Here is a 27,584-nt window from a genome sequence, read left to right as displayed (position 1 = left end):
ATGTATTCCCAAGTCCTTAAAAAAAAAAAAAGAAAAAGAAGGAAAGAAAGAAAAAGAAAGAGAGAAAGAGAGAAAGAAAGATGGAATCTAAAAAGCTGAAAACAAGCAGAAAAAAAAAAAAAAAAGACAAATCATGGAGTCAGAATGGTTTGGGTTGGAAGGGATTTTTGAGACCATCTAGTCCCAACCCCTCTGCTACAGGCAGGGACACCTCCCACTAGACCAGGTTGCTCAAAGCCCCATCCAGCCTGGCCTTGAATGCCTCCAGGTTGAGGGCACCCACAACCTCACATGGCAATCTGTTCCAGTGTCTCACCACCCTCACAGTAAAGAATTTCTTCCTAATATCTAGCCTAAATCTACCCTCTTCCAGTTTAAAGCCGTTTCCCCTCATCCTGCCACTACATGTCCTTACATAAAGTTCCTCCCAACTTTCCTGTAGACCCCCTTCGGGTACTGGAAGGCCACTATAAGTTCCCATGAGAAGACCAAACCTGTTTTGATGGACACCAGATATGCCACGGTCTGAGGTACTGTGAAGATTTTATTGCCACTTTTTGTAATACTGTCCTCCCAGACTCATCCCAATAGAAAGGTTATTTTGCCTGGGCACGTCTTGCTCCACAGGCATGGCAGGGCCAGTCAGGACTGCCAGTGCTGTGTCTGACTCCAGGGGCTGGGCAGCGTGTGAAGCCATGGAAGCTGGGGGAACCAGCCATAGACGTGGCTCCAGACTTGGCGTCCCTCAGCTCTTCCTTGCAGAGATGGCAGTGGAGGCATGTACTGGGGCTTCCCTCTACGTGATGTTGGATGGTGGCCCCCAAAACATGGTCCAGAGAGTACAGACGTTGGGAAAGTCGGATTGAGTTATGGTAAAAAAGGTAAAGAAGTCTTTGCCAAAAATCTCAAAGCTGGCCACTAAATTCAGACAAGGAAATTCATTTTTGGCACCCTACTTTTTTAAACAAATTAGGGAACGAATATCTCCTGCTGAAATATAGCTTGCAGAAGTGACTGGAACATAGGGTGATGTGGAGGAAAGGATGCTGGAGGATTTGTTACCAATGGAAATTAGCTGGATAAAGCAACGAGACACCTTCAGTACAGAAATGTGTGAAACTGGGTCAGGCGGTACGGTTATAGGGCTGGTGCCATGACATTCTGCCAGGCTGCCTGGTAGCAACTGGGGTAGTTTGTAAGAAGAGATGATGCCTTTTGTTAGATTAATAAAGTAGTGAGGGAAAAGAAAAAGAGCAGAGAGAGCTCTGCAGGCACAAAAGCCCTTCCTTATATCTAAAAGCGAAGATGCTGCCCATTGCCGGAGGGGCACGTAGAGAGGAAATGTTAACCCAGTCACCGTAATGGGTACAGGTTGCAAAACAGGTTGTTACAGTAGCTGTGGTTCGTGCAGTGCCTTCCCTCTTCCACGTCACCATGGCTTCCCTTGAGGAGCGCTGGGAGGTGCTGGTGGTGCTGGTGTGAGCCCCCCAGGCCGGGCCCATGCTGAGGCAGAGGATATGATGGAGGGGGGAGGTTGTAGGCCAGGGGGGCTTTTCCCTCACTGTTTTCCTCGCCCAGAGGGCCAGCACTGGGCCTGAAAGGATTGTGGCCACCCTTCATCACTGGCGGCACACTGGGGATGTGCAGGGGGCTGCTCCAGGCCTGTGTGCACGAGCCGCCATGGGCAGGGTGCACCCCGCCTTCCACATGCTCCCCAGCTGCCCTCGGGTACGGCAGCTGTTCCATGCAGCATCCTGCTGTCTGCTCCAGGGAGCTTGTGCTTAAGCATCCCCCGAAACTGGCAGGTAGCATACACGGGTCCGGCTTGGAAAGGAGCAAAGGCAAAGCCTTCTGGGTAGTCATCTCACCTGTCAGAGACTTGGGAAAGTAAGGTGAGGTTTAGAGAAACACGGTCCAGATGAGCAACATAAACCAAAGAGCAGTCAGTGCATTCAAAAAGGCATTAAATTATGCAGGGAATAAAGCAGGCACAGCAGCAGGGCCTCCTTTTAGGGCAGCGCCAGGAGCTATGGGGGAAAACACAGCAGGGGTCTGAGCTCATGGTTCTCAGCTTGGCTCACTGGTTTTCAGCTAAATTCTGTCTTAAATGAAAAGAATCTCTAGATCTCACATTCACAGCTGCCAGGATATACTAAAGGAACACCTGAAAATGGAAATATTGAAATACATTTGATTCCATAGAATTTAAATTATTCCTATTGAGTTTGGAAAAAATACAAAATTTTTTTTTACTGGTTGTTTTGAAGTGTACTTAACTATTTTTATTATCTTTACATTTTTTTTTCTGCCATAAACACCTCTCACTGAAGGAGGGAGCAGCACACTGGAATTACTCTTCTGAGACATTTTTTTCCCTGGATGTTTTGCAACCTCTTTTAATGCCTTAATTATTGGATTATAATTTTACACTATTTAATTCCTGTCAGAATACTCATTCTGTGCTATCATTTCTGATTAGTACTTACAGCTCTCTGTTCTTTATAATACTGCCTTTGCGTCCATTTAATTATAGTGATTTTCTGACTTGTTGACATCCAGAGTAGCAAAGCTCCTTTCAGCTGCTCTCCTCTCACCATGAGAAGAAACCCCAGTGACCTAATTTAGGACCAGCCTATCTTCAGCTAAAAATCAGGTGACGACACAGAGAAAACATCCTACGTATCACTTGCTCTATTTTGGGCTCATACTTTCTATGGCTCTCCTGCCTCATTTCTTGAAGGCAAATCTTCTATGGAGACTTCTCTCAGCTTCATCAATACCAGCTGCACGTGAGAACCAGTTCCTGAAATTGTTGTATTACAACCGGTCATAGAAAACAAGAATATAATGAATTATTCCCAAGTCCCACTCTGACTGCATGAAGTCAGGCCAGCTGAAGAGTGGGCAATTAGGTATTAATTAAATATTTCAATATTTATTAAAAAATTAGATTTTGAAGACATTTGTGTGAATTAAACCAACAGTATGAAAATTATTGTTTCAGTCTTTGTTAGATATTAACATGGAAGTCTATCTTCTTGTGTTCCCATGCTCCTGTGTCAAGAGGTCACTGTCAGCCCATTGTGTGTTCTCCAGCTGTCCTGTCCCAAGTCAGTGTGTTCTCATGAGAATCACACCTAAGCTCTGTTTTTTAGTGTCCTCCTGCATATTTCTAGTAGAAATAGCTGCAGCTTTAATATTCATATTCCATTTAAATGGATTTAACGTCTGCTGACTCATAAGCTACTTTGTGGGCTCTGGATGCCCCTCTTTCCCTATGGAATTTAAGAAGTCCGTCTCCGTTCGGTCCACTTATCTTTTTTATCTGTTGACGAAGGGGGTATGAGCACTATCCTTAACACCGGGCTGGGGAGGATACGCCATCTCCAGCACTTCAAAAGACAAACTGCATGTGAAGACGTGTGGTGTACAAGTGGGTGTAACACAGCCTTAGCAAGAAAAGTCACTAAATGCAGCCTTGCTGCTCTACCTTCTCTCTCCATCAGGCACACAGGGGTCTACAAGACCTCAATATCTTGTCTTTCCCAAGAGCTTCCACACCCAGCTGCTTGGGCAGAGATTTGTGGATCTGCCTTGTAAATGACAAGTTTGTTTTGTCCAGATACCACACTCAGTATATAATAGAGATATAATATAGGTAATACTACATAGTATTTATGGTATTCAGAAGTGACATAGTATACTCTGTATGCACACTCATACACAAATATTCCTCTGAGCCCAGTTATTATCAAAAAGATGTCCCAGTTTTTGTGCTCATTTGTTACAAATATTCTCATACTAAAAGTTAAATCCAATTAAAACCTACCAATATTCCCCTTCAATGTCAATACAGAATCGACCAAATACCTAATTACTTTATTCCCAGATTTGTTTACAAGTAATTTAATTTCTAGAGCAGCACTTACACTTGTAAGAAAATTTTCTAAAGGGAACTTGTGCATTTCTAAAAAAGGAAAAAGCTGCAGCTCTAAAGTTATTTACATACCACTACACAAAATGAGGCCAGGAACTATTTGCAAGCATGAGTTACGTGGGCAAAAACCATGTTGGGGATGATGTGAATAGTGATGTGATGGCCCTCCAGCCCAATGAGTCTCTGACTGGAGAATGCCAGCAATGGACTCAGTGCTGAACTGAGCAAGGTGCTCAGGATGGTCCTGCTCCATCTGCACCTGACAATGGGGAAATGAAAAATAGAGACATAAAACCCACTCCCACCCAAAGACAAGGCACCTCAAAGAAAGTGTCTTGGACCATGGATCCCTCACCCTGCAATTTCATTTGTTGATAATAAAAGTTACCTTCATCTCCTGGAGTCTTATTAGTGTTGGAGAAGGTGGAGAAAAAGCTGTGTGTGCTTTTTGGACGGATCTCCTTGCTTCTGCTTCTAGCTTTGTTTCTGGACGTGGATGGTCATGAGCCCCTTTGGACTTGAGAAAGTAATTGCAATATGTTAAATTTAGAAATAGTCTTGTCATTAATCTTTAGGGAGCAGGATTTATTGCACAGGCCAAAAACATACACATGGCCGGGTTTAATGCCTTGTATTTAATAAGACTTATTTAATTTGAGCTCAAGTAACAAACAGATCATTGATGAAGTGTGATAGGGCAGAAATTCTCTTAAGTCATAAAGAAGTACACCACAATGATACGCAGAAGAGACTTCCCACACTGGAGACCCAATTAAAGCCACAAGGTCAGCTGGCTACACTGTCCCTGCAGCTGATACCATTCTTCTTAGATGTGTTTAGCAGGACATTAATTTCCATTAGCTCCCACAGAGAATTAATCTTATTTAATCTGCATGTAAGTGAAAGAGAAGTATGAAGACTTAGAAGACTGGACAATGCAATGTTTATGGTATTAAATTAGGACTATGGCTTCCAAAAATAGTTCCAATTATTTAAACATTCTCATGCATTGTTTTCCAGGTATAGGTTGAGTATAATGCATAGATGGTGTTTTCCATACACAGTCCCTTGGGATAGCATCATGTCTACACAAGGTTCCCTGGCAAGGCTGATATAAAATAGCATTTCTGATTCTTTGATCATTTGTTGTTTCCTATATATGAGGAAAACTACTTCAAAATCAACAGGTTCTTGTGGGAGCCCAAATGAAAAATATGCCGTGAAATTATATAAGCATAGAGTAATTTAGATTGGAAGGACCTTTGGGGGTCTGGCTCATCCTCCTGCTCTAGCAGGGATGCCTTCAGTTAGATCAGGTTGCTCAGGAATTTGCGCACTAACCGTGAAAATTTTTGATCTTACAACTGTATTGTTGACATATTCCATGACCCTTATTTGGTGGAACAAAAAAATCTTTATCAACATATAAAAAAAAAATCTTTAAAATTAACCTGCATAATGAAAGGTAATTTTATACCAACCTGAAAAAATATGAACTGGCCTTCATGCCTCCAGAAGTTGGTGACTGGGTAACCCCCATGGCCTCGGCAGGAAAGGAGCCTCAGGGGTCCATTGCAGTTTGGGCAGCATTTCCCTGGAGCAAAGACAGGGTGAAATATTTCCTATGTAACACCAGTCAAGTGAATCCCATCTGGTACAATGGTTCACTTGGAGGTGGACTGCCATTTCTAGTTTGGGTCTTAGAAACTGCACCGAGAATAAACTATGCAAAAAAATTCAAAAATCAACATAAATAAATAATTACATTTATCCTGTTTCATTATTAAATATAATTAGCAAAGACTATTTCCATGTTTAATATGGTCAGCTGTGTCTAAAGTAAGAGCTTTCACCTTCAAAGGTCTTAACATTTTCTTTCAGTTCTTGAAGGTGCCTGGAATGTCAGGTATGTTCTTGTCTGATTTTTCCATGGGACATCATTCTGACCTCAGTGAGCGCTCGAGTAAAACCTTTCTTTAGCTAAAATGTTCATTGGTTTCAGAAATCAGTAGCTCTACTGAGGAATACAAAAGAGCTTGGAATACCTTAATGAAGGATGTACATCCAGCTCATTTTCTCTGTTTGTACGGTCTTGTCTCTGGTGACGTGGCCATGAGGCCTATATGCCAGACGTTGTAGTTAATGAGCACCATCTTTCCTGCAAGACTTTCCCAAGGTACTCTCGGGCCCATGAAATAATGAAGCCAACACTCAGGTCAACAGGGCCTGAGAAGGCTGCAAATCAATCTCTAACCACTTTCCATCAGCAAAATATACAGTTGTAAATTATTCTGAGTCAGAAGGTACCCATAAGGATCATCGAGTTCAAAAGAAAACAAATAAACAAACAACACCCTCCAATTTTAAGAAATGTAAAGTGCAGTGTTCCAAGAGTTTCATTTGAATACAGGAATGGCTTGGTAACCCGAAGTGTATCCTCTACTCTGATTTGACTTACGTGGTGTTCGCTTACTAGCTGCCACATAATGAGCAGCCATCCCCATACTCACGCTGTTGTTTTTGCCTAGCTTTGTCGCATATGGCTGGCCTCAAGTAGATCTTCCTGCCATCCACAGTGGAGCAGTCGTTGCCGCAGACCACCACCCCAAGGCAGGACTTCTTTAAGATACGGGAGTTGTGGTTGTTGGTGTTTCTCATTGCCCAGCTACTGTGGTGTCTCTGAGCATTTTTATCCTCTGAGCTGTAAATACGTTTCACGTAGGAATCTGGCCATTCTTGAAACCAGTCCGTCTGTCTCACATCCTGAAAAGAGGCAAAAAAGAAACAAAAGTGTTAGGCTGGAGGAGAGCTCATGTAGGAGCCCAGCATGGCGTTCTGCTGGGTTTCCAGCAGTCTGGGTCACTCCCGCACAGCAATGCTGGTTGGCAGCTCAGCTCCTAGAGCATGTGGCAGGGGGAAAGCTGAAAAAATGAGGCTCCTCACAAGCTCCAGAGAGCCAAGAAGGGCTGGCCATGAGGCTTGGCCTGTGGGTCCTGCTCCGAGGGAGGAAGATGGGGTACCTGACAGAAAACAACATGTGCTGTTCTGATTGCCATTCAAGTCATGAAAGCAGCATTATACTGAGTCATCTGGCTTGATTTAGCTCAGTGCACTGGATAAAGAGCAAATAATGAATTGAACTGAGGCTATTTGCACGTTTGTAGGTCTTTCATTCTGGATTTTTGGCCTAAAAGTGCCATGGAAGACTTCCACAGTGATTTTTTAAGTCCAAAACCAAAGGTCAGGTTTTATTTTCAACACTGTGGAGTGAGAAGGAAAAAAAACCACAAAACAAACAAACAAAAAACCCCAAAGACAATACTGTAAAGAACAATAAAAGAAAAAAAAAACATCTCAGTGGAAAATAAAATAAGAAAAAGAACTAATTACACAACTCCTTTATTGCTACAGTTGCCACAGTAAAATGTGGTAAGCTGTAAAACAGGAGGCATACTCTCTTACGGTTTTTGAGGGAAAAGGTTGATCATAAAAAAGGTATAAAAACTGAATAGGACTTTACTTAAAATTGCTGTTCCCAGCCACTGAGAGCCATTATTGCAGTAAGAATATAAACTGTGAAAACAAAAACTGCTGAGCTCCCTCATTGGAGAGCGTAGAGAAGGCTATGGGGGAAGCCTCCAGGCTGAATGCAGGTGAAGGTGACCTTGGGGAGGAGGTAGCCTGCAACATGGAGGCTTTGGGCCAGCAGCAGTGACATAGCAGGGAAGAGACTGGGATCAGGTAAGAAGGCTGGGTTGGAAGGTGAAGGACAGAGCTGGATGGCAAAGAAGCCAGGCAGGAGGAATTTGGCGCATATGTACTAAGGTAAGAGACAGGGAGATGGCTTTGAGGTGTGGGATGGCATGGGTTTTCCGTGGAGGAAAAGATGGTTAAGATTTTTAGGTAAGGAGACCAGAAAAGGACACAAGGAGGGAAAGATCATTTTACTGGATATTTTCTAGCCCTTTAAGCAAAACAGTGTGCTATAACTCAGGGTGACAAAGAGCATAAATGCAATGAGGCACAGACGAAAGAGAGAGTTTTGAATAGGGTAGATTTCTAAGACACAGACACATACCTGGGGAAGTTTGATGTCATTGATATCCCAACTTGATATTTCTTCATTTTGGGAAGCAGAGTCCTCCTGCTTCATAGCAACATTGTCTGCAGCCTTCAGCATTTTTGAGTTCCTTCCCGAACTTTGTAGGAAAGTCTCTACTGGCTGCTTTTGAAGTTGTCAGCACTCTCGAGCAGTTTACAACCAGGAAGCTGTTTCCTGAAGCAAAATGATAGAGAGGCTGCTCATTAAAGATAAAAATCAGTGTTCTTCTGCCAGAAAAACTTGTTCCATTAAAAGTTTTGCAAGCCAGCAGTGCAGTAGAAAGTATAGCTTAGAGATAGACCATGATATTACAAAGGCATGGTGAACAGCAAGCAAATCATGCTTTTATTTGTGTTATTTTACTGGGTTTTCTCTCCCACCCAATCATGTAACTCTGGTGACAGACTCCTTGCACACAAGATCTCACCCTGGCTCAGTATTTTCAGTATTTTAATCTGCTGCACAGGGCTCATGGAGTCGCTGCTTATTCGTTAGGTGTTTCACATATGACATGTGACAAGGGTGGGAAACAAGAATGTACTGCTGCATCACTCCAAAAGAGATTGCTTTCAACCACTGCAGAAACTGTTGGCATCTCTGAGAGCTTATCAACTGCACAAGGGAAGTAGGGAGAAGAAGGCTGGGCTGCCCATGTGTTTGGCACCATTGTGTGCAGGACTTGGAGCTGAGGCTGATTCTGAGAGGGCAGTGCAGGTTCAAATGAGATGTTAGACTGTAGGAGAGGGGGATGTTGCTGCCTCAGAACATAAATGGCTGTAGGAAACATCAGGTCCTCAGCTATTTCCATATCGCATTATAACAGAGGTAGAATTAGTAGTGTCAGGACAAACAAAATATGAGCTGCACTGGAAAACTAGGGTGAACGTACTAAATAAATAACTCTTGACTTATGCGTGCTCTAAAACATGAAATGAATTGTTACTTAATCCAAAATGGCAGTCCTGTTGCTTTTAAAATAACTTTTCAAAATGAGATATCTTAGAGATTGACTTTTAATTTCCACCTTGTTAGAGAGAACAGAATATTTCTTCTTTTTATGTTATATTGATGAAGATAAAACCATAATTAAATATTACCATAAAGTTTAATGAAAGACAATGATAGCTTCATGATAATAAGCAGAAAATCCCAAATTTACAGTGAGTCATACCAATCCAGCTACATGCTGGCAAAGGCTGAAAGAGTAGCAAAAAAATATGAGTAATAATTACAGGATGATGTAACATATGACTTTTTTCATTACTGTGTAGCTTAAATTATTACTGAGATGTTGCAGCTTAACAAAATATGAGCTCTGAATTAGTCTTCTTTTTTGGTTTTCCTCCTTCCCTTCCTGCAGAGATACTGAGTGGCTTCCTGGGTTTGTAAAGTGCTTGAGGAAGGTAGGTCTAGAACAAACAAGCAGCCTTCTGCTCCTCTTAGATAAAAAGTGATAATTAAAACATCAGTGCTGATTTATTTTGATTTGTAAAAACAAGCAGCAACGTTGGGATAGGCTTCCACTACCTCCAGAGGTGCTATTTAAATATAAAGAGGACTTTGCGAGATGAATTGTAACACTGAAGTAATTTGTTCTTCTCCTGCCCTTTGCTTTATTTTTGTTTTCTTTTGACTTGTAATCATTACAGAAGGTAAACAGCAGGGTGTAGCAAGATTCTGGTTTTGGTCCAATGTTCATTGTATTTATTGATGATCTAGAAGGGGAGAAAGCAGAAAGGGACAAAAAAATAGATTGCAAGAATGTATCTGAATTAATCCCGTAGCTGAATCTGCCCATATTTCACCCTGATAAAGTATTTCATATTTAGAAACGTAATACATAAAGTACTTATTTCACAGACATCTAAATTAACTCATGGAAGTGACTGAGGAATCCATATGGGCAGTTCTGTAAATGCAAAGTGTTGGACAGAAAGCAGCCAGGCTGCTAGACTGCAGAAAGCTTAAATGGAAGGACTTCACACAGCGCTGTGATACTGCCAGTTGCAGAACAGCACTGCCTTTTTTTGCTTACATTACCGTACAGAAAGGTCAGTCCTTCCCAGAAAGAGAAGATGGTTGTATCAGAAATAGTGTTGCCAGTAGGAGTAGGGAAGTCATTGTCCCTCTGTACTCAGCCCTGGTGAGGCCCCACCTCAAGTACTGTGTCCAGTTTTGGGCCCCTCACTGCAAGAAAGACATTGAGGCCCTGGAGCATGTTCAGAGGAGGATTGTTCAGTCTGGAGAAGAGGAGGCTCAGAGGTCTTATTTCTCTCTGTATTTCTCTCTGTAACTACCTGAAGGCAGGTTGTAGTGAGCTGGGGGTCGGCCTCTTCTCTTGTGTAACTAGTGACAGGACAAGAGGGAATGGCCTCAAGTTGCACCAGGGGAGATTTAGGCTGGACATTAGGAAACACTACTTTTCTGAAAGAGTGGTTAGGCACTGGAATGGGCTGCCCAGGGAGGTGGTGGTGTCACCGACCCTGGAGGTGTTCAAGGAACGGTTAGACAACGTGTTGAGGGACATGGTTTAGTGAGAACTATTGGTGATCTTGTAGATCTTTTTCAACCTTGGTGATTCTACGGTTCTAAGAGAAAGGGCTCAGAGCACACAAAATCCATAAAAGCTGGACTTGTTCTCTCTAGAGAAGACAAATAAGCAACAGCCCAATAAGATGATCTAAAATATAGAAGGGTGGAGAGGAAGAAGGGGGTTCTTCTCATTGTAACTGCCTAAGAGCCTGGAGAGCACAGAATAAAATCTACTGACAACTTCAAAAGAGAGGTAAGAAAATATCTGTCATTCATTCTATAATTAATATCAGCTGATCTGGTGAAGGCTATTTCCCTTGCCCACATTTCTTTAGACCCTTGTGTTATAACACTGCTGCTGGTATTGCCACAGTACGTCATGAAGATCGAACAGAGAAGATTGAAAAAAATAGGAAAAGAAATAATATACAAAGATCTGCTCTTTATTACTTCTATCTGTGTAACATCTGAAACACGTTAGCGTACATTTAGAAAGAGTTACTCTATATTTTACAGCTTATGATGGTTCTTCACTTCAGCAAGGATTAAGATTTCTTGTAGTCTCCTCAGAAGCTCTTGGTGTTGGCCACTGTTAGGAGCAGATTTATGTATTTATAAAAGAGATTATGTGTACTACAAAGTGCCATAGTATCCAACAGCTTGAATTAATTTTAATTCGATGCAAACTGCAGGCTCTCCTTTGAAAAGGTGGTCTTTCAAACCACAACCACAGATGGACCTTATGAGTTCTTCAGTCATCATCTGCGACGACGGATCTTGGTCTGGAGCTGTGAGCTGCTTTTCGTAGCCTCATGGAGCAGTGCCCAGCAAGCAGCCATCTCCATGTGGGCTGCTGCTGCTGCCTGTCAGTTGATGCCGGGTGCTGATGGAAGGTGAGAGCTGGAATGCTCGGATGGAGGCTGCTGCAGGGTAGTCACCAGGTTTGGCTCCTTGTTTGTGCTATTCTGTTGCCGCACAGAGAAATGCTTCTGTCACTGCCACCATGAGGGTTCCCTTCTCCAGTGCCGTCTGTCAACGCTGACAATATTTACTTGACCTCAGGTGCAGACGGTGGCCCATTCCATGTCTGAGTTACCTGTCCTGCCACCAGCACGTGTCTCGCTCTCTTCCATGCCTGCATTTGTGTCCTGTCTTCAACCCTGACACTAAAAGGCTCTCCGTGCAGCACTTGTGGGAGCTGTACTACCCAGATGATCCCTAAGATCCATTCCAACCCAAGCCATCCCATACATCTCACAGCCACTGCAGGCATCACCCCTTGCTGCTCTCTTGTCCTCTCTTGGTCTTCCTTTCATTACTGCTGAGCGCAGTGCAAGGAGCTGGCAGCACCATGCTAAGATGCTATGGTTACTTCTTGTGGAATAGTTCTTTAAATTGACAGGAAAATTTGTTTTCCTTTGAGTTTTTTTTTTTTCCTCCAGTGACTTAAAAATGCCAATTTTATCCACGGATCCATCGTTCTCATTTGATCAACTGTGGCAGCAGGATGGAGGAATTTGATTAAATTCCCAGACATGGAGCATAAACTTCCTACAAGTAGATATGTCACTGGTAGTGAGAGAACAGTTATGACCTGTACAAAACGTGCTGGGGATGCTTCTTATTTTGTGGAGACAGGCTTTGTCCCAGGTAGCCCCAATGTGTTCCCAAGGTGCTGCCTCTATACTTGATATCACCTGAAATGCTTACGCTATCTTCACTGCTCAGGATTGCAGAGATGAGCGAAGGCTTCTCCCCAGTAATCTGGTTTGAAGAAAGATGGACACAGTTGTGAATCTTTCTTTACTTTTGTTTGGGCATTTTTTCTCTTTAATATTCTACTTGAAACTGGCCTTATTAACACCCTTAATATCACAACAGGTTGATCACCTCTGCTTTTTATCCAGTTAGAACATTTCTGGATTCCAGACCTCTCTGGATTAGAAGCCAGTTTAGTTAGCACATCTCTTCTAGCTTTTCTATTTCAGTGACATTCACTGAACACTTTTTTTTTTAATTTCAAAGATTAATTTCCCATTCCTATCCTGACACCCTCTGTATAGAAGTGCTATATGGAGTGGCATATTCTACATGGTTCTCTGTTGATTACATTGTATGAGGCAGACTATCCTGGCCTTCGTGTAACAGCTCAAACACTACTGGATGTTTTGGACTAGTTTCTGATAGACTACAGACACATACATCAGCTTTGCCTACATGGGCTTCTGTCACTGCTTGTACTGCACAGAATAGACATGCACATATAGAGCAAATAGGCTGACGGGATATTAAAATACTCCTGATTGAATGGTAATTTCTAGACCTCCTCTAACTCAATAGCTTGCAGCAATCTCAGTTTTTCCTTCGTGTCAAGAGAATGATGCTTCCACCTGTTGCGGTATTCTCTTTTTTCATTTTCCATATCCCTGGGTCTTTCCAGCAGATGGGTGCTGTTGTGGGCATGATCTGCCAGAGGTCCTGCCATGTGAGCTTCATGTCCACACATTCGTGTCACACAGAGTAAATATCTCTGCCAGGCATCTTGGTTTGTCCTCTTGAGGAAATCAGTATTAATCCACTTGTGGGATAGCTCCCAAATGACATTCTCAGCTGTCAACCTGGGATGGGTATGAATTACTACTTAAAGAATAGTATGAATAATGTAAGAAGAATATTTGGAGACTGAGCTCTTTATAGTGATCTCTTTGGAGTGCTTGAGTCTAGAGACTTCACTTTATTTCTTGGTAATTCTTCATTAAAACTTCAAGCTCTAATGCTTTGACAGCAAAGTCTAGCTTTATTATTAGCTCTATTGATCATTTTAATGGACGTCTGATCTACTTCACGAGGTGGCAGCTATTTCATAGATGCACAAACACCATGATAATATAACTGCATTAATATTGGGATACTTTGGTGGAGTCAGCTCTGAATCTTCTTTTTACTTGTTTTGCTTGTGCGTCTTGATAGCTCTATAAACCAATTTTTCTATTTTCCCCTTACGATCACCAGTTCCCTACTTTTGTTGAAATAAGTGGTTTCTGCAGACTACCCAAAATTTTAATTGAAATGCTTTCTGTGGGTCTTATGCTTATACACTGTAATAGCTTAGAGACAGTATTTCCATGTAGTCAAAAATGGATTTATTGTACAGACATTGTGCCTACTTATTTTGCTAATCTTCTCAGTCTAGTGCCTTCACACGTATCATGTCCTGATTTTACATTCAGTTTCTCATCTTATCTTTGTATCTGGTGGAAATACATTTAATTTCTTTGTTCTTCGTAGCATGAACATTATTTGCAGGCAAATCATCTTACAGATTGACACTTATTTGCATATTGAACATGGTTCTATTTTCCTCCCAGCAATTTTGTATTTTCCCCTTTTCTTGATCTGAAGAGCACCTGATTACTAAATGAGTCACCTTCCATGTTGTGATGCTATAATGTGATGGAAAGCACAGCAATAATAGTGGGGTGGCAAAGTCCTAGGCTACAGCAAATGAGGACAGGCCCAAATGCAGCAGCCATAGACACAGAAATAAAAGAAAAAAAAAAATTGCTTACCTTTAGAAAGCCTCAGATATACAGGGATCTCCAGCAAGATATCCTTGCCTTCACTGCCAACACCTAAATGAGGTCTGGGAAGGAGTGGATCCTGGCTCCACCCCTTCCAGTCACTCAGGTGCATGCAATGCACCTGAGCTCCCCTGGGTTGACCCTTCCTTCCCACCAGGTGCTCAATCACTGGTTCAAGCTGTGATTTCACATTTCTGCTACATGTCTACATACTTCAGAAGAGAAATTTAGTATGTTGATTATTGTCTTCCCTGTTCCTTGTAGGAGCTGACTCATTTCTAATATCATCTCTGACAGCTTTTTCTTTTCTTCTCCAGGGTCAGATGAAGTATCATCCCTGATGAATCCAGCCTCACCTATTCGTAATTCCAAAATAAATTCCTATCAGTTACTCACACCCAAACTTCAGATCAGCCTCTGTTGCTGGTATAATCATCTGCTACAGTGATCCAGTATGCACACACTGTTCCAGTTTCTACAGATTACATCTTGTCATGGATTCATGTTTTTGTGCAGAAGTTCTAAAGCTTTGACTAATTTGCTTTGTTGTATATTCAAAAATGAGTGGAGCTTTCCACTGCCCAAGCAGCTGGAGGAACACCTTGTGGGAGAAATCATTTCCTCCCTGTTGTTTGCTTCACAACAGGACTTTGTATTGCCGCTGAGAAAGCCTAGCTTCTCTTCCAAGTGAGCTTTTCTCAGTATGTAAGAGATGGATGGGAATTAGAACAGTGATAAAAGATCAGGTCTTTTTCAGCTTTGGAAATGCCAGATTACGCTTGGCGATCTATTTGATCCCAGATCCTATCCCTGTAGCTCTTAGGAGAGAGGTTTCTCAGCTGTGAGTGCAGGTTCAGCAGTATGATGGAGCCTTTGGAGATGCTTTCTCTGTCACCACTTGAAATCCCTCAGCTCCTTCCATGTGCCTCATTGGCTTCATCTCATCCAACTAAAGCTGTTCCAATATCTTTTATTTAAGCCGTTTCCCCTTGGCCTTCACAGCAGCTCCAGCAAAGCCCAGCAAAGCCAGGAAGACTAGTAGTCCTGGCTACCTGATATACTCTTTAGCTCTGACCTCCCTTGTTTAGACCCAACTAACTTCGTTGTGTTTGCAGAATAATGATTACGTTGTGAAGCCCTCATGGAACCTGAACAAAGCTCATTGAAATCTGGGTATATCTCTATAAAACAACATAGTTGATTGGGTAGTGGAAGTTGTACAGGGTGCTCTGCCAATGTTGGTTAGCTGTGCTGGATGTAGTGGTATCTCACACCACATCATGACATGGAGAGGGTCCCTCTGCCTTTCCACCCAACTCGATGAATGTCTGACCAACATTGCTACAAAAGGTTTTGCAGGTTGTTCTGAATCTGCACAGAACAGACCATTACCCTGTGTTCGAAACTAAATACAGCACTGTTTCCAGCATATCTAATAGCACAGTGCAGCAATTTTCCGGTAATCTGATGACAAACTCCAGTGATGGCCTATGTATTCACTGTCATGCTGCAGCACAAACTGCAGTGGGACTTTAATAAGAATCACTGGATTTCTTACCCCTTGTGCTCAGCGCAGAAGGGCAAGCCTGCCTTTCATTTTCTCTGTTTTTCACTTATCCATTTGTCCTTCACAAAGAGGAGTTGCAAGTGTTTTTTCTGCACAGGCTATTAGTAAATTAAAGCCCCTGGATTTGTACCTGCCTTAATAGCTGCAGTGTGTGAGGGCAGTGCTGTGCAGTCCTTGTCCCACAGATCTGGGAAACCTGCTGGCAATACTGAAATGGAAAAACAGAGACCAAGAAAAAAAGGTACGCACAATCCATGCTTTCTTTGGCCAAATCTTGCCTTGAACAAAGCATTCACCTCTTGCAACTCTTGATGGATTCCTGGCCTCCTATTGCCCTAGATGATGTGCACATTTTTGCCTCCTCCCGCTGTGCCTCCCACAGTACTGGCAGTATGTCAGGTCAGTCAAGAAACATATTGCATGGATAGGCATTTTTCAGTGAAAATGTGACCTGTTGTCTCTAGTAAAATGATGTCCACTATTGCTAATACTAGAAATTCAAGTCATAGTAGGAGAGGCAGTGCAAAGCTGAGAAGGACAGCAATATAGCAAGCAAGGAAGGGCTTGATGCAAAAACCATACATACATATAGATGGATAGATCTACTGGGGTGCACAGGTGCCTACAGGTAAGGTCTAATGCTGACAAAATGCACAATACTACAACATGTAGAGTTGAGGACAATTTAAACAAACTGGGCACCTACACGTGTCTGGAGACTGGATGGGATGCTCCCAAGGACTGAGGGAGCTGGCTGACGTCACTGCAAGGTCATCTCTGAAAGGCTGCAGCGGCTGCAGGAGAGTCCTGATGACTGGGAAAAGGCAGACATGAATCCCACAGCTGGGCTGGGACAACCCCAGACATTCATGTGAGAGAAACCTCAGCTCTCCCCCCAAGATGCTTCACACTTTCCTATTAACTAATGAGATGGGAACATCTCCACTTTTCTTGTTACTGGCAGCGTAACTGTCTGATGAATCCTTATTCCTCCGAAGCATTTCTTCACCAGGTTTGTAGTTCCTCTGAAGAACTGTGCTTCGGCTCAAGCCAGCTTGCTAACTGAAATGGAAAACTCATGTGAGGAGCCCCGCAGCCCATGTTTTGCCAGGCTCTGTGGTTGCATTTATACCTCCAAAACTGAAGGAAACAATGTACCAGTGCTGCTATTCAGCTCACACCAGAGACCAAAATTACTTTTCTGCTGCTTTCTTCTAGCTTTCTTTATAATCCTTTTTTCCCCCTAGCTGCGTTTAGCTAGTTTCTTCTTTGGGGATGGCATTAATTTTGTGGCAAAAATGCCTTTTTCACTGCTATTGATAGAATGAAAAATTGCTTTTAACACTCCCTTCCCCAAGCAACTCACTGCTGAACAGAGGACCTTGCAAAGTGAGAAAGTCAGGATGTTCCCATCTATTCTTTGTGCAGAATGTGCGTGACTCCAGTTCACCTTGACAAAGGAGGCAAATTGATCTCTGTATGAGAAATTACATCTCCAGAAGTGATGTCCTAGCACATCTAACTGGCAGCAGGTTTCATACCTTTGGAGAGAGACACACAGTCGTGCTACCTCCCCCCACCTACTGAGCCCCATGTCCCTTCTGTAAGGACCGGCTGTGCATTAGCCATCTGGCCGTACAAGTGATGGCTTCCACTCTTAGCTGCTGTTTGCCCACTTCATTTTGCTGATCTCAGGTTAGATGCAGAACACATTAAGTGTCTTAATTTTAAATAGGTATGAGCAAGAGATGCTCTTGTAAATTCCAGAGATGATGTACTCTAATCCTGCTGCTACTGTGCCTAGTTGAGGCTCAAAATGTTCTAGTATGCACTGTGCCTTGTATCACAGAGAAGAGGCTCTAAAAGTTTCCGTACAGAAAAACAGAGAACAGCAACAATAAGAAATAGAGCAGCAGTCCACTGACAGTAAGAACTGCTCCTGCAGCTTCCCCCCAGAGACATGTGGACAGCACAGGATGCAGCTGCCCATCAGGCCTTTAACGAGCAGGCATCACAGAGGGGTAGACTGCTGATGTCAAGCAACAACTGAGCTCACCGCAGCTTTTTTCTGAGCCATGAAACTCAGTTGTTTGTGTGTAAAGGATTTGTGCAAAGGGACTATTTTACCGTAGACATAGCAACCACTACAACATTTATTAGTCATTTAACGGTGAAAAAAGCAGAAACACGGAAGTATTTGGAATCCAAAGTTTAGGTGGTTACTCATTTGCTGGAAGTGTTTCCTTTCACTCGCACTCACTGAAATATTCAGAAAGAAAAAAAAAGGTGAATCATCTCATTCAGAACAAACATTTTCTTAAGTAAAGCAATGAATTGAATTGATGGTTTGAGGATAAACATTTACTACTGAGATCTTACCTACCATACCACGCTGGGCAACACAGAGAAAAAGATAAGAAGAGAAACGTGTGAGTCCAGGATGCACAATGGTCACTTACGCATTGGGCTGCTCCATTTTCTGCTGCTGTCTTTGGCAATGCACATAGTGAGGTCATAAACTAAAATGACTTCCAACTATCTCTGGAACCTTTCTTTGCTAAACATGCCAGGTGAGTAAAGCGGTGGGGCAGGCAGCTGTTGGGTTTAGTTTTCTTGCTTCCCCTTCTTCCTTGATACTGGTTCCTCATTTCTACGCATACTGGAGCTTTGCATAGACCACAGGCAGGAGAAGACATGACCAGATTTACAGGATCTTGAGAAATCACCACAGAGATGGCACGGAAGGACCCCAGAGATCCTCTGTGTTCCATTTGCACTTGCAGGGCTTCACATCCAGGAATCATCATTGCAATGGAGCTCTGCAAGGGGCACACACCTGCTTGAATTAGATGGGAACTGGAATCAGATTTGAGAGAGAAGTTTACAAAGTGGCTCTGTTTTCCTGGGGAGCAGACACCATCTGCTTGCTCCAAGTATTTTTGGCTCCCCTTCGTGTGATATGTCTTCATATTTAGTACAACATGACATTTAAAAAATGATCCAGAATCCTAAAAGCTGGCAGTGACAGACTTCGAAAGTCACCTAAACCCACCACTTAGTGGAACTGCTTTCTTTTGCCCCAAGCTGAATGCAGTTTTTGCCCCAAGGGCCAATAATTTTGCCTTAGGGAGGATGTTTTTTTTTTTACTAGGGGAAAGTGCTCTGTGCTTACCCTGATCAAATAAGAAATGGACCCCTATGTTATGAAAGTTTTCCAAAATGACTGCAAAAAGTAAGCATTATGCAGCTAAGGTGTGCTTTGTGCTCTTCAGTGGCAACTGAGTACCGACCCTACAATTACTTGAAAATCTCAAGGAGAAGTTGTCAAATATTTCAGAGAGCTGAACAGAGTTGTGCAGCTGAGGTCAGTAACAAGGCCCAGAGGAGACATGCTCAGTGCATTTTCCCATCTATTACATTGCTCTGCTCCAGCAGCAAACTCCAGAGAGAGCCTCTGGCTGCCTCTTACGGTCACTGAGTCATTTCACTGCAATAGATGATCTCGCTAGCTGGAAATGCTGGAAAGGCTCTCCTGGCACTGATACAGCTGTGAGTCACTTTAATCCCCGCTTTCACGGGTGAGGAGGCACTGCACCCAGCCTGCCTGCAGTGCTCTGCTGGCTTGGTCCTCCTTTGTACCCCATTACTTTCCTTAGAGCATTGAACTGATACAGATCTGTGTATTTTTCACAGTCTGTGGATGGAAAAAGAAGACACCAAAAGAAAATAAAGCAACACCCTTCCAGCAGTAGTTCAGATTCCCTGCTCGCGACAATCATTGGCTTTGCCACTCGTAGGCAATTACCGGAACCAGTTAGCAATGCTCCCATGGGTCCCTGGCAGAGCAGGAGGACAAGGTGTCCTGGAGCAGGAACAAAGCTGTCTTCTGCACGACGTAAAGCTTGGAGACAGCAACTCTGGCAGCCAGCGCACGGAAAGGTTTGCTGGTTTGAATGCAGCTGACACACATGGTTTCGCACACCGTGTAATCAGTAACAGAAGAAAAGTCCGAGAAGCTAAGACTCAACCACAAGGCACAGCTGCGATCCAACCAACTGCATGGAGGAAGCAGACCAACGCATCTTTGATAAATGCCCTAATTTCCCTCGGCGGGAGACAGCAGGCAGTTCTTGTGAAACAAATCCCTCAAGCCTTGTCTGCAAGCCCTCAGTGACACTTCTCTCCTTACCCTCAAGTCCACAAGAGATTCCTCCTCCAATTTTGATTGTTAGTTCATCTCATCACTTGCTTTACTTTAAAGCTCAGCTCTTTTTTGTCTTAATCCCTGCAGGACAGAGGTGCAAGTAAAAAACTCTCAGTTGTTAATAGGTTAATTTGTTAGTACTATTTACAAACTGGGCTATTAACACTTCTATGCATTATGGCACAGGTGAGATTTGTCAGGCTCTTGGGAGGCAAAGTAACTTCTGATGGGGAAGTTTGTACTTATCTGTAGGAAGCAGAATAAAGAAGGAAGGAGCTCATTAAAGGAACAAACAGACCAAGTACAGCCTGACTTTTTGGTAAAATGTTAAAGTAGCTGAACAGGGCTAGGACAAATAGCAAAGGATTTAGGAAGTAAGCGTAAGTATTTCTGACAAGAAGTATTAACATCCATGGAACATTTAACCTAAATGTTCCTCAAAATCTCAAAATGAAGATAGGGCTCTTTGTCCAATAAGCTGAGTTTCAGTTAGTTAGTTACTTCTTAAAAGGGCAGAAGAAAACCATTTTAATTTAGCAATGATTGTGCAATAAACATTGCAGTTTGAGTGGTGGAGCCAGATATGAAGAAAAGACATGGAGAAATTTCAGAAAAAAGGTGCCAGCCTTTGCATCTCATTGCAAACACAAAGGTAGCTGGAAGAACAAGGTTGTACTATTTATCCTATTATCGCACAGCTCTTTTTGAAAAGTTCAAGTTTCAAAGTGTTTGCTTTCAGATGGCATTTACTTCTATCACTTAGCGTTCACATATGCAAAGTTCATATACTACTGACTTGCCTCTGGCTTTCAACTGCAGCAACTCCTGTGCAGACACTCTTGGCTTGGGCAAAGGCTAGAGTACTTCCCTCTGCTTGCCTGGAGGAGAGATCTACTGCAGTCATTATCTCTCCCATAAACAAGGCCTCTTCTCATTCTTCTACACTGTCACAATGAAAATAACTCAAGTTGGAGACGCCCTTTGGAAACCCTCCCCGCGCAAAGCAAAGCAGGCTGCCCGGGGCCTGGCCAGCTGAGCTCTGAATGTCTCCAAGGACGGAGATCCCACGGCCTCTCGTGATACTCCTCAACCACTCACCATAAAGAATTTTCCCCTTATGTTTTATCTGAATTTCCTTTGCTTCAACTTGTACCTTTGTCCTTTCCTTTTTCCCCTTGTCTTCTTACTGTGCTCCTCTAAGCAGATCCTGGCTCTTCCTCCCGAGGACAGCAGTGAGGTGTTACCCCTATAGCTGCATCTCCCCGGCAACCTTGGTGCTCCTTGTGGTAGGCCAAGGACCTGGAAGCACAGATGCTTTGCCAGCAGCCACCCTCACAATGTCAGGACACTGAAAGACTTTGACTATGCTAAGTACAGACAAGCCGTGACAGAATGTCCTGAGCTGCCCAAAAGTCGAGGGGAGCCAGTGGGAATGGCTGCCCCCAACTCTTGTTAGGGATCTTGTTACCCAACCTCTCTCCATCAGAGTTCAAGCATGACATGCTGCCTCCAACTCTTCCATTCTTACACTGCGAAAGTAGGATTTGATCTGGGATCTACGGTTTCAAAGGACAAAAGAGTCAAGTCCTCTATGTTAGCATCTTGCAGACACCATCATTTCCTACCTGGATTACATTATTTTTAGAATGTGTTCAGTCTGCTTATGACCTGGTATCTCCACGTTGTACCATGAATGATCAGCGTATAACCTTTCCTCAGGAGGAGCTGGCATCTCAACAGCCAGCAAAGTTATTACAGTTCTGCAGCTCAAGCACACTTCTCATCCACTCATCAGATATATTTGCCATTGTTACTTTAATGGGATGTTGCTGCACTGAAGTGATGTGATCTTCCAGCAGCCAGCGGGACAAGGCTTGTTTTACAGGTGGTTGCTGCAGTAGAGCAGACTTGAGGCAGGCTCCTCAACACATAAGACCATGACCTCTTCTGATCTGTCTTTTAGTACTGGGAGTAGGAGAGTATTTTTGTTTTGTGTTTCGCCATATATCATATTGACAAAAATGTAAACATGCTTTCCTTCTGGAAAAAGTGACTTTTTTTCCTCAGCAAAAGAACTGGTAAATTGCTGCTGAAATAAATGGCAAAAAATGTTGCCTTAGGATCTCAGTGGTAATGGACAGGATATTCTCCCACTGAAAGATTCCAGGAGCTTGTCAGAGCACTGCAGTTAACTGCATCTGAAGGGACAATATTTTTATGAGAAAGAGTCAGAGAGGTGGGAGAAGGAAAACCTGGGAAACCTGAGCTACGCCAAAGGGATGTAGCTACAGCTCTGAGCAGAAACTCAGAATTGGGATGTTAGATTTTAGACAAAAAGTAAGCAAGTCAAAAAAAAACTGATTTTTCCTTTCTATTTTCAAGGATTCCTTAGTTGAGACCCACTACCTTCACTTCCGAATAGCAGATTGTATAAAAGGAAGATAAGGTAGCTGGGTCTGGGCAAAAGGACAAGTTGAAACTAAGCCCAAGTTCTTTCCTTACTTGAAAGCAAGAATACACTGGTAGGCATGGAAAAACCTCTGCAATCTTGGAGGTGAAACCTACGAAGAGCACTAGAAGGAAGACAACAGTGTGGCACAGGGCCAGAACTGGTGCCAGGAGAGAGCAGCTCCTGCAGACCCCAGTGATCCCAAAGGCTCTGTCTGGAATGCTGCACGGGTTGATGCAGTTGTCAAGAGTCATGACACTCATTTCGGGGTGAGCACTGGGTTACGATTCATGCCACTCTGTCTTTTCACAGAATCATTACAGTTGGAAAAGACCCCCAAGGTCATCTAGTCCAGCTGTCAACCCATCCCCACCGTGCCCACTAACCATGTCCTATACAGAGAGACCGAGGGCAGGAGTTCCAAGGCAATGTTGGTATGGAATGGGGAAATAAGCACCACACTCTGCTTCTTCTGGGCTGAGGTGTGGCCAGCTGTTGTCCTAACCCATGTACGTGCCCATGAAGTGATGGTGGACTTCTTTTCATCTGTTTCTCCCTCTGTTGGTGCCCCTCCAAGGCAGACTGTGGGGGCTTTGCTCACTCATCTTTGTCTGGTATAGAACAACCAATACCAAATGCTATTAGGTAATTGCAGCCATTCATAAGTGCTGGGCAGCTGATGTTGTATTACAATAATAATCATTGCAGAATAACCTTTAGATGTGTCTGATTTGAGCTGAGTTTGATTTCTTTCTTTTTTTCTTCTCCACCTGAACATACTGATTCACCTCCACCTGTAAAATGCTCTGAGTAGCCTTGAGTACCAGAACACACAGATCTGTACTCCAATCATTTTTATCCAAACAGCTCCTGCTTTCTCCCCTGAATTGCTGCTCCTGATTTGTGTAACTGGGGCTAGATGCAGCACCAAATCCATTATACAGGATACATTTCCTTTTAATTTCCTTTTCCTTTATGACCCTCTTTTCACACTATGAAAAGCAATAGGTCTCAATTGCAAAGGCTTCACAGCAGTGAAATAAAGAACAACGTTTCATTCTCATCTCCAACACTTCGCATATCTATAATATACTGTTATTCTGCTAGGCTGAGCTGCCTAGGGTATTTCAAATACAAAACAGGAGCTCTTTTCACCTGAACATTTTCTTCCTGCTCAGTCCCCTCCTTTTATAGAGGACCCAAAGTCGGCCCAGCCTGTCCCCAACAACCCCCATCTCATCGCTTATGCTGCCAGGAGAGGGCATCCTGCAATAGCGAGGTGTGCACCCCAGTTGATACTCACCCTGTTTATTGGGGCTCACAAGAACCTCCTTGAGCAGGCAGCAGGAAGAATTCCTTACAGAATGGTGGTAAAAGGTTAGGATTTGGGGGGCTGTGATAGGTTTTTGGGGTCCTGCTTGTTTGGTTGGTGTCATAAGATGGCTTGAACTGGAAGAGACCCAGGAAGCGCTCCAGGACAGGTTGGATGGGCCCTGGGCAGCCTGATCCAAGGTGGGAGGGAGAAGGAAGCTCTGCCCACAGCAAGGGGTTGGAACCGGTAGTCTTCAATGTCCCCTCCAACCCAAGCCATTCTGTGGGAATTGGCAGCAAATTTCCCTAACATTTCCAACTGAGTTGGACTTGCATCTCACTCTGGTTTCTGCTCTAAGAGGATTTCTTAGCTCTTTAAACTAGGGAGTGTTTTTCACAATGACTTTCAAAAATCTTTAAAAAAAAAAAATTAGAAAGGAACCAAAGCTGATAACAGCCAATAATAGTTGTGCCATCTGTATGCACAGGAGGTACTTCCTGGTCTTTTCTGCAAACTCATCACTATTCCAGTGAGCAGAAGTCCATTTACATCAGAGGGGCTGCAACAGCTCAGTGTACCCTGAGCAGCTCCCAGCACTTCCCCAAGTGCTGTGGGAAGCAGAACCAACTGAGAAATGAACAGAAGATCTTTCAAAGATGGAATCCTTTCCAAAGGTACAGAAGCGTATTAGGAACTTGCCCTAGAAAGGCCCAGAGGCACTGAGGTGCCATTGACTTCAATGGAAGTAATGTATTTAAATAACTATGCAGACTACAGATTCTTTATTTTTCCCCAGAAGCTCCTATTTTTGTGGTGTGATCTGAGATGCTGATTTCCTACAGCAGCTGGTAAAATGACATTCATAGCATTTAGTAAACATCGGCTTCTAGTGGCAGGTAGAGTAGCTGATGAAGACAGGTTTCCTGCTTGCTCAATGGGATGTGACACCATGTGGCCAAGCAGTGACACAGATGCTGCAGTGCTTCAGTATGCACGGAACAGATGTCCCTTGCTTTCTCTTTAAATACTTCTATCAGGTAACTTATCATCACATAGCATTAACTCGATGCTGGCTAATCCTTTAAAGAATGCTGAGAATAAGGCAGGAACAGCCAAATGGTGCCACAATATTTACACGTCCCCCTGCACACCAACTCAGGAGAAGCAAACACACAGATGGAGCTCAGAGGGGACTGCATTTTTATGTCAACAAATTCATTTCCCACCATGTTTTGCCCATTCCTAAACAAAATGCAATGTGAATAGTCTTCCTTTCCTGTTGTTGCACTGCTGCCCATTCGCTATTTGTAAAACAACAGGGCTCCTTCTGCCTCTTCGTGTGAGGCAGTTCTTCCCACTAGGAAATTTAAGACCTTTCTGCTGACAGTGGGCTTCCACCACACAGTGCCACTGTGGTACCTTTCTGCAGCAGACAAGAGTTTCATCCATCCCCTTTCAAATCTTTCAAAAAATTACAGGGCAGGTTCCTGAAAAAGTTGTTGCCTTGCCATGGGTTATACTTGGAAGAAGCAAGGTAAAAGTATGCGGCTGCTTCACTCCATGGAGTATGTTTTCCCAGACCTTGAGAGCTCTGGCTGCATCACAGCGACTGGTTCCCTTTAGAATTCCACTCTCTCACTCTCTCTCCTCTATAGGGCAGGAGAACAAGATAAGGTGGTAAGTTTGAGGGCTGAGACTCAGCTTCTCCTGCTCATCCACATTTGTTCTACTGAAATAAGAAATACACAGACCTTGTTTTGCATATCTTTCTACTTAAATGGATTGAAAGTTCAAAATTGGATTCAAGTTCATTTCCTTTAAAGCCAGTTCTTGCAAGATCTTGATAAGTACAACTAAACACCTTTGTTGGTTCAGCAATTCTTGGCAAGAGGGTGATAATGACAGTGTGAAGTTAATCTCACGCACCAACACAATTCTCAGCAGCACTTCTCTAGCAAGAGAGAGTTCTCTCTCCATAATTTAATCACTTCCTGCACTGTTTTCTAGCAGGTTCCCAGCAGAACCCTCGCTGTCAAAGCAATTTTACCTACAATTTATTCACATTTTCCTTCAACATCCAGTTTACATGTTGGGTTTTTTAGAATAATGCATACCCTTTAACTATTCCAGTCACACAACACGTATTTTTTACCAACTTGTGCCTCAACACAACAATTAAATGTCAAAGGTAGAGGCAATCCCTAGAAAACTCCATCAGGTTTAGAGCTTTAGGAGGTCTCTTTGCCCTAATTTTGGTTGTAAAAGGCCTATCAGAAGCTCCAGCACTTAATAACTGCTTTGTATCAGGTGAAACAAACAATGCAGAAGACTTCCTAAACTCTCAGCATTGTTCTCTGCTTTTGCATTACCCTCTGCAAACCTCCAACCCAGTACCTATGTGCCCCAAGACCAAGGTGCCTCATGCCACAGCAACACAGTGCTGGGGGTACTCACATCGGGACTTCTCTAAGAACAGCTGTGCTGGGCAGCTGGGCAGCCACGCTTACGTGGCCCCTTTGAGTTGAACAGAAGCATTTGCCTCCCTCTCCACCACAAAAAACCCACAGGGCTTCAACAAAAGAAGTGGCTTGGTCAGCTTACTAGCTACGTGAGACCTCAATAGAACAGTTTGTGGCTTGGTCATTCACTCTTTGCAAACAGTCACTGAAGTGTTTTCATTTCTCCTTAGCCTGCTTCACGTGAAACCTCTCCAGGCCCATGGCAGCAGCTGGTCCTTTTTCACCCCCGCAGCCTCCACAACACCAGAGGTCTGTTCAGAGGACTCTGACAATCCCAAGCCCCCAGCCACAGTTGCATCTATGAACAGAACAGCAGGCAGTCAGTGGAGGCGACCCAAAGGCTGCTACTCACCCTGGGTCAGGCAGCGCACTGGAAGCAGAATCAGGTACGCAGGCCCAGGCTCAGCCCATCAGGTTGGCTCCTGGTTACGATGAAGTGACACTTGTACCTTTACAGCTCTCATCCACTCTGCAGTTGCTGCTGAGACTGTAGCTGAATCCTAGGCAGTCTTCTATCTGGCCTACAGGTATGAGGGCTACTGATGCTGTACATCTTTTTGGCCAGGGTGGGCCTGAAGCACAGCTCCCTGGGGAAGGCTGGGTTGATGCCACAGCTTCTGCCTTCAAGGAACAACCTGCAGATTTGGCTCAGCATCCAAGGTACTGTGTTGCCCTTGGTGAGACTTCTGAGCCTGTTCAGAAGAACACTTCTTTTCACAGATAAATCCGCGCATACAGGAGAAAGAAACTGCCTTTACAGTTATCTGGAGCTCCCTGCCAGAAGAGACGAAAACGACACAAAACCTCTGAGACTTTCACACAAAAACTCATTTCCTTGGTCTAGCTTTCTTGTACTAAGAGCCCACAAACCAGAAGACAGCTATATTTTTAAGTCGTTTTATTTTCAGTAAGTCCATCACCAAGCTGTCTGAGCTCGCTGCTCAAACCACACGGGGCTCAGAAGTGATCACTCAAAGGGCAACAGGAGCAAGAGAGAAATGGCAGAAGTGTTCTCATATTCTGGAGAGAGGTATCATTCCCATTCTATAGACAGTGTATATAAGGCAGAAAGCCCATGTTAAGTTTTGCTCCCAAGACTGTGCCTCAGAGCTACTTGGGGTGTTCTGCTTTCAGTGAGTCACTAATCCCACTGGAAGCTTGTAGCAATCGGAAGGACCAACATGATGGAAAAGGTGTTACAAAAGACATGGAAGGACTGGCACAATAGAAAAGTGCTACAAAGGAAGGGAAGTAGACTGCTCACCCATATCAGAAGATGCTGGGTTCACGGGGAAAAGCTTCCACTAAGGAGGGATCTCCAGAAAGAGATCCTTCCTCAGGGGCAGTCAGCCCTTAAATGAGGCCTAAGAGGGGTGGAGCC

At 43.6% G+C, this 27,584-nt stretch overlaps 1 protein-coding gene and 1 long non-coding RNA gene across 5 annotated transcripts; one reads left to right on the top strand and one right to left on the bottom strand.

Annotated features, from left to right (window-relative positions):
• Positions 527-8,326, bottom strand: GCM1 (glial cells missing homolog 1). Its single transcript, XM_021391250.1, has 5 exons — positions 8,016-8,326; positions 6,448-6,700; positions 5,419-5,531; positions 4,326-4,454; positions 527-1,878 (listed from the first exon to the last, which is right to left on the bottom strand). The coding sequence occupies exons 1-5, from the start codon at positions 8,115-8,117 to the stop codon at positions 1,354-1,356; spliced, it is 1,122 nt and encodes a 373-aa protein (XP_021246925.1). The 5' UTR covers positions 8,118-8,326; the 3' UTR covers positions 527-1,353.
• On the top strand, positions 7,290-27,243 carry LOC110396021. 4 transcript variants are annotated; one of them, XR_002436750.1, is made up of 4 exons: positions 7,290-7,762; positions 9,400-9,442; positions 10,686-11,464; positions 26,374-27,243. It is a non-coding gene; the product is annotated as an uncharacterized LOC110396021 (long non-coding RNA). The 4 variants fall into 4 exon arrangements; XR_002436749.1 differs by lacking the exon at positions 26,374-27,243 and adding an exon at positions 14,470-15,583 and having other exon boundaries at positions 10,686-11,512; XR_002436747.1 differs by lacking the exon at positions 26,374-27,243 and adding an exon at positions 14,470-14,560 and having other exon boundaries at positions 7,293-7,762.

Source organism: Numida meleagris, chromosome 3 (assembly GCF_002078875.1).
Source record: "Numida meleagris isolate 19003 breed g44 Domestic line chromosome 3, NumMel1.0, whole genome shotgun sequence".
In the NCBI taxonomy this organism is placed as follows: Eukaryota; Metazoa; Chordata; class Aves; order Galliformes; family Numididae; genus Numida; species Numida meleagris.
This window is presented reverse-complemented; position numbering and strand designations above follow the sequence as displayed.